This window comes from Passer montanus, unplaced genomic scaffold (assembly GCF_014805655.1).
Source record: "Passer montanus isolate IOZ18808 unplaced genomic scaffold, ASM1480565v1 scaffold896, whole genome shotgun sequence".
Classification (NCBI taxonomy): domain Eukaryota; kingdom Metazoa; phylum Chordata; class Aves; order Passeriformes; family Passeridae; genus Passer; species Passer montanus.
In genome coordinates, this window is record NW_024374323.1 from 1,384 (window position 1) to 8,999 (window position 7,616).

Genomic DNA, 7,616 nt, shown 5'->3' on the forward strand with positions numbered 1-7,616 from the left:
CACAAAGGCTCCTTGGTTCCACAGGGCTCCGCTGTGTCACCATGGATCCTCTGTCCCAGGAGGTTCCATGGTGTCACCATGGTCTCCTTGAATGGGCAGTGTCACAATGGACCACTGGTTCCACGAGCCCTCTCTGTGTCACAAGGGTCTCCTTGGCTGCATGAGGAACCAAAAACCTTTGCATAAACATTGAGCAACACCTGCTTAACACACCTGGGAACATCTGTTTGCATTCAAAAGAGGGGTTAAAGGTGAGAATGGCACCAGCAGCTTCCATCTGCAGCAGAGATCCAGGGAAAGGACAGGGACAGGCAATTCAGCTGAAAGACTCTGAGAATTCTGCTTCCAGAGATCATTTCTGGTCACACTGTCTCTTGTAGAAAGGTGACACCATTCCAGGCAGCCTGGACTGAGCAGGTGGTTCCTGAGTGGGGGTTGTTGTTTAGGAAACCTCTTCAGGCTATTCCAGTCTTTCCTTCCCAACAGGAAAACTTCTCCTGGGCCTGTGTGCAGGCAGAGCCCTGAGGAGAGCAGGTGGGACACCCTTGGATCCAGAGTGTCACAATGGACCATTGGATCCTCATGGCCCTGCTGTGTCACCATGGCCCCTTGGTTCCATGGGACCCCGGGGTCACAATTGACTCCTTGTTTCCACATCCCCCCCTCAGTGCCAAAATGGCCCCTTTGTTCCATGACGAACACAAAAGTTTTGTAGAAACATTGAGCAAATCCTGCTTAGCACACCTGGCAGCATCTGTTAGCATTCCAGAGAGATGTTAAAGGTGAGGATGGCACCAGCAGCTTCCATCTGACAGAGAGATCCAGGGAAAGGACAGGGACAGAGAATTCAGCTGCAAGACTTAGAGAATTCTGCTTCCAGAGGTCATTTCTGCTCACACTGTCCCTTGTAGAAAGGTGACACCATTCCAGGCAGCCTGGACTGAGCAGGTGGTTCCTCAGTGGGATTTGTTGTTCAGGTAACCTGTTCAGGCTTTTCCATTCTTTCCTTCCCAACAGGAAAACTTCTCCTGGGCCTGTGTGCAGGCAGAGCCCTGAGGAGAGCAGTTGGGACACGGTGCAATGGGCTGGGACATAGAGCTGCAGAGCTCAGGGGACAAGGTTCTGCTGCAGGGCACAGGGATGTCAGTGCCAGGTGGGTCATGTCAGACATGGTGAGGCTGGGGGTAAGGAGCAGTTTGTCCAAACAGGGTCAGCCCTCAAGGGGCTCATTCTTTTCCATGCCCAGACCTCCTGAGGAGACATTCAGCATCAAGATCACTTGAGGAATGCTTCTATCACCTCTACTCTGCAATGAAAAAAAAAACAAACCTAAAAAAACCCACATGTGTGATTAAAAAACCAAAAATCATGAGGTGCACTTTGTAATCTCCCTCCTTAACAGAACTCCAAACTGACTCCAATCACTGCACAAGCCCTGAAGACTTGACAATTGAAGGGAGGCAAAGAGTTCCTGAGGGCTTTCTGTATTTTAATCAGCCCTACGGTGGATTTGGGGCTGGGTCGTGCTCTGTTTTTTAAACCCTAAGGCCTTCGTGCAGCCATTGTGACACTGGAGAAGCAAGGAGACCATTGCTGACAGCACAGAACCTCCTGGAACCAAGGGGCCATGGTGACACTGAGGTGCCTCATGGACTCAAGGAGACCATTGTGACAATGTGGGTGAGACACAAACCCCAGAAGAAGGAGGGTCCAGACCATGGGCTGAGCTCGTGCTCTGTTTTTTAAACCCTAAGCTCTTCATGCAGCCATTGTGACACTACAGCAACAAGGAGACCATTGCTGACAGCACAGAACCTCCTGGAACCAAGGGGCCATGGTGACACTGAGGTGCCTCATGGACTCAAGGAGACCATTGTGAAACGTGGGGGTCCCATGGAACCAAGGGGACATGGCACAGGTCTGGCTGGTTTGGCCTCCTGGGGCCACCTGACAGGTCCAGGTGACCTTGGCATGTTGAGGGCTGCTTCTCATCTGCCCCTGGAGCAGCGGGGCTTAGGGCTTTCCTTCCTGTGGGAAAGAGCTGTCCTTCTCCTCCAGGTGTCCATGGCCAAAACTGGGTTTCCTCCTCCAAATGTTTGTCTATCCAAGAATTGTTCCCAGATAAAATCTGCCAGGACAGACAGATCTGGCTGGCTTGGCCACCCGGGGGCCACCTCTCATCTGCCTTTGAAACACTGGGACCATGTGATTTTCTTTCCTACAGGAAAAAAGCACTTTCACATCCAGGCATTCATAGCCAAAGTTGGGAATCCACGTCCAGAATTCTCTATACCCAAGGATTTCTCCCAGACAAAAACTGCCAGGAGAGACAAGTCTGGCTGGCCTTGGCTTCCTGAGGGCTGGCTCTCATTTCTGTGAAACACTGGGACTCTGTGCTTTCCTGCCTAATGAAAAGAACTCTTCTTCCTGTCTAGGTGCCTGTGGCCAAAACTGAGATTCCACCTCCAAAATTCCATATCTCCAAGGATTTCCTCCTAATGAAAGGTGCCAGGAAAGACAGGTCTGGCTGGCTTTGCCTATGGTGGCCTGTTGGGTTGTGTCCTCAATCAGTTGCAGTTGAATAAGTTGTACTTTGTAAGTTGGTATATTCCATTTTCCCCTTATGTTAAGAGTGGGTCTGCCCCGTTGCCTCCTCCCTTGAACCCCTGTCAGTTTCCCTATCTCCTCCCCGGTTGCACTGTATCCTTTTGTTCTATCCCTCCTCAATGCCCTGCCCATCACTCGGCGACCTGACCCTTTCATCGAGAAGCTTCTCTCTAGGGCATCGAGTGATTGGTTCAGGGGCCGGGGCCCCTCCCCAGGATTCCTTGGCTTGGTTCAGTTAAGTTGGCTGTATCCCTTTATGCACTACCCCCGGTCCTCTATTGGTTAGAGACCTGGCTCCACCTTTGTACCCACCTCGCTTTATAAGTTGCTGTCACCCTGTTAACCGTGTCTCTGCCTTCTGGCTCCCCTCAACCTTCCATCTCCCTGCTCCTCAATAAACCCGGTTATCCCAGAAGACAGAGTCCGCCTTTTTCCTCGCTTCTGCTGTAGCTACCAAGTGCCCTAGAAAGTGTGCACTCTCTGTCACACCAGAGTGGAGAGTGTACCCTCACCACATCAGCTCGGGTGCCATTGGGCTCGACGAGGCTGCCCTGAAAAGGGGCTTTTGGACATTCACAGCTGCAGGTTTGGCCCCCTCTCATCTTCTTCCAAAACACTTGGATTTCGCACTTTTATTTCTTATGGAAAAACCATCCATCTCCACCAGGAGCCCATGGCTGAAACTGGGATTCTATTCATCCAAGGATTGCTCCCAAGTGAAAGCTGCCAGGACAGACAGGTCTGGCTGCCCTTGGCCTCTTAGGGGCTGCCTCTCACCTGGTTTTGAAACACCGGGGCACAGTGCTTTCCTTCCAATGGAAAGGAACTGTCATGCTTGTCAACATGTCTGTGGTCAAAAATGAGATTCCTCCTCTCAAAATATATCCAAGGATCCCTCTGTAAAAGCAGCTGCCAGGATAAACAAGTCTGTCTTGCTTGAGCTCCTGGGAGCCACCTCTCATCTGCCTTTGAAACACTTGGCCTCTGTGCTTTCCTTCCTATGGAAAAAACCATTCTGCTTATCAATGCAGAAATGGCAGAAATTAGGATTCTATCTCTGAAATCCCTACATCCAAGGCTTGCTTTCAGACAAAAGCTACCAGAATGGAGAGGTCTGGCTGACCTTGCCCTGTGATAGCTGCCTTTCAACTGCCCTTGGAACTCTTGCTTTCCTGCCTATGGAAAAGATCTGTGTTTCTCCTTCTGTCATCCATGTCCAAAATTGTTATTCTGCCTCTAAAATTCTGTATATCCAAGATTGCTCCCAGACAAAATCTGCCAGTACCATCTAATCTGGCTGCCCTTTGCCTCTGGTGACTGCCCCTCATCTGCCCCTGCAACACTGGGGCTTGGTGGTTTCCTTCCTATGGAGACCATTGTGACACTGTGAGGACCACGTGGAACCATGGAGACCATGGTGACACTTCTGGATCTTCATGGAACCAAGGGGCCGTTGTGACACTTTGGGATAGCATGGATCCAAGGGACCACTGTGACACTGTGAGGACCACGTGGAACCATGGAGACCAGTGTGACTCTTCTGGATCTTCATGGAACTAAGGGACCGTTGTGACACTGTGTGGCCTTGTGACACCAAGGACATCACTGTGGCACTGCTGGGCCACATGGTCCCAAGGGGCCAGTGTGAAGCAGCAGGGCTTTGTGGAACCAAGAGGCCATTGCTGCACTGCAGGGCCTCGTGGAGCCAAAGGGCTGTTCTGATCCTGTGGGGTACCGTGGATCCATGGAGACCATTGTGGAATTGCAAGGCCCCCTGGAATCGTGGAGACCACTGTGACACTCTGGGGCCCCACAGAACCAGAGGGCCACTGTGACCCTGCAGGGCCTCATGGAATGAGGGGAACACGGAGCAGGCCTGGCTGATTCCGCCACCTGAGAGGCACCTGACAGGTCCGGCTGATCTTGGCATGTTGAGGGCTGCCTGTCATCAGCATGGATGCCTCCCATGGAGCACTGGGGTTCCATGCTTTCCTTCCTATGGAAAAGAATCTTCCCTTCTCTTCTCCCTTTTCAGGTGTCCATGGCTAAAATTTCCCTATATGCAAGGGCTACGCCCAGACAAAAGCTGCCAGCACACAGAGCTCTGGCTGACCTTGGCCTCTGGTGATGACATCCCATGTGTCCCTGAAACACTGGGGTCCTGTTGCTTCCTTCCTATAGAAAAGAACCATCCTTCTTGTCCAGGGGCCATGGCCAAAATTGGAATTTGGCCTCGATAATTCCATTTATCTGGGGATTGCTCCCAGACAAAAGCAGCCATTACAGACAGGTCTGACTGACCTTGGCGCCTGGTGATTTTCTTAGAGTATGAGCAGAGGCCTCGTGGAGCCAAAGGGCCGTTCTGATCCTGTGGGGCACCGTGGATCCATGGAGACCATTGTGGAATTTCAAGGCCCCCTGGAATCGTGGAGACCACTGTGACACTCTGGGGCCCCACAGAACCAGAGGGCCACTGTGACCCTGCAGGGCCTCATGGAATGAGGGGAACACGGAGCAGGCCTGGCTGATTCCGCCACCTGAGAGGCACCTGACTGGTCCGGCTGATCTTGGCATGTTGAGGGCTGCCTGTCATCAGCATGGGTGCCTCCCATGGAGCACTGGGGTTCCATGCTTTCCTTCCTATAGAAAAGAATCTTCCCTTCTCTTCCCCCTTTTCAGGCATCCATGGCTAAAATTTCCCTATATGCAAGGGCTACGCCCAGACAAAAGCTGCCAGCACACAGAGCTCTGGCTGACCTTGGCCTCTGGTGATGACATCCCATCTGTCCCTGAAACACTGGGGTCCTGTTGCTTCCTTCCTATAGAAAAGAACCGTCCTTCTTGTCCAGGGGCCATGGCCAAAATTGGGGCTACGCCCAGACAAAAGCTGCCAGCACACAGAGCTCTGGCTGACCTTGGCCTCTGGTGATGACATCCCATCTGTCCCTGAAACACTGGGGTCCTGTTGCTTCCTTCCTATAGAAAAGAACCGTCCTTCTTGTCCAGGGGCCATGGCCAAAATTGGAATTTGGCCTCCATAATTCCATTTATCCCAGGATTGCTCCCAGACAAAAGCAGCCATTACAGACAGGTCTGACTGACCTTGGCGCCTGGTGATTTTCTTAGAGTATGAGCAGAACGTTTTCATTTGCAAATAACTTGGAGAGGGCCCAGAGATCTCCCAAAGTGGAGTTTGGAGGCCTCAAGCACATGAGCACAATAGAGGGACAAAGGAGCTCTGTGCTCAGTGGGGTGGAGACTGAGGAGAGCAAAGGAGAGCCCTGGGAGAGATTGAAGGGTGGTTTCAGAGATGGTGGATCCTTTTGACATAGTAGAGAAAAGCTGCCCCTGGGCAGTGCCAGAGCTGGGAGGGGTCTGCAGGGCAGAGCTGAGCCCCCAGGGCTGGGCTGGGCTCTGGCAGCACTGGCAGGGCCCAGCCCTGGGCACAGGGAAGCAGCTGCTGGCAGGGACAGCTCCAGGCAGCTGAGCCCTGGGCAGGCAGTGGGGGGAAAAGTGTCCCCAGGCTGGGCTGGGATATTTAAAGTCCTCTTGAAATCCAACTATTCCTGATTACTTTATTTACAGATCCCTATGTCAAGACACTTGAAATGTCCAACAGCAGCTCCATCAGGCACTTCCTCCTGCTGGCATTGGCAGACACGCGGCAGCTGCAGCTCCTGCACTTCTGCCTCTTGCTGGGCATCTCCCTGGCTGCCCTCCTGGGCAACGGCCTCATCATCAGCGCCGTAGCCTGCGGCCACCACCTGCACATGCCCATGTTCTTCTTCCTGCTCAACCTGGCCCTCAGCGACCTGGGCTCCATCTGCACCACTGTCCCCAAAGCCATGCACAATTCCCTCTGGGACACCAGCACCATCTCCTATAAAGCATGTGCTGCCCAGCTCTTCTTTTTTGCTTTTTTTAATTCAGCAGAGTTTTCTCTCCTGACCATCATGTGCTACGACCGCTACGTGTCCATCTGCAAACCCCTGCACTACGGGACCCTCCTGGGCAGCAGAGCTTGTGCCCACATGGCAGCAGCTGCCTGGGCCAGTGCCTTTCTCAATGCTCTCATGCACACAGCCAATACATTTTCCCTGCCCCTGTGCCATGGCAATGCCCTGGGCCAGTTCTTCTGTGAAATCCCACACATCCTCAAACTGTCCTGCTCGAAATCCTACCTCAGAGAATTTGGGTTTCTTGTGTTTTCTATCTGTTTAGGACTTGGTTGTTTTGTGTTCATTGTTTTCTCCTATGTGCAGATCTTCAGGGCTGTGCTGAGGTTCCCCTCTCAGCAGGGACGACACAAAGCCTTTTCCACCTGCCTCCCTCACTTGGCTGTGGTCTCCCTGTTCTTGAGCAGTGTCATATTTGCCCACCTGAAGCCCCCCTCCATCTCCTCCCCATCCCTGGATCTGGTCCTGTCAGTTCTCTACTCAGTGGTGCCTCCAGCCCTGAACCCCCTCATCTACAGCCTGAGGAACAAAGAGCTCAAGGCTGCAACACAGGGAATGCTGAGGGGCAATCTGGGCAGACTGGGAGCGACTATGCAGGTACAGTGAGACACATTGAGACATACTGGGACACACTTGGAGTGACACTGGGAGATACTGGGACAAACTGGGATCACTGGGGACACAGTGTAGAAGAGTGGAAGACACTGGGGCATACTGTGGATGATAATGGGAGGAACTGGAAGGGACTCAGGGGTATTGGAAGGGACTGGAAATCGTACTGGTCTGTCCTGGGGATGAACTGGGCTGTGCTGGGAGGGACTGGAGGAGTTGAATGGGCTGTTCCCACCTCCACTGTCTCCCATTTGCCGATGGTCCTGCCAATCACAGCCAGCAGCCAATCAGCGCAGGGATTGGGGTCTTGGGAGCAGTGTCCGGTGTCAGCGCCATCTTTTATTTTTGCCTACAACCCCCATCATGCCCTGCGGCCCAATGGACTCCCATTGGCGCCGGGACTACAGCGCCCGTCATGCCCCGTGCTCCACAGAACCCACC

General features: G+C 52.9%; 1 protein-coding gene across 1 annotated transcript; it reads left to right on the top strand.

Moving 5' to 3' along the window:
- Nucleotides 1-6,215: 6,215 nt before the first annotated feature.
- LOC120513960 (olfactory receptor 14C36-like) lies at nucleotides 6,216-7,160 on the top strand (the record flags this gene model as incomplete). The annotated part of the gene is made up of 1 exon (XM_039733857.1): nucleotides 6,216-7,160. A coding segment is annotated over exon 1 (945 nt), but the record flags the coding sequence as incomplete, so codon positions are not given.
- Between the last annotated feature and the right edge of the window lie 456 nt (nucleotides 7,161-7,616).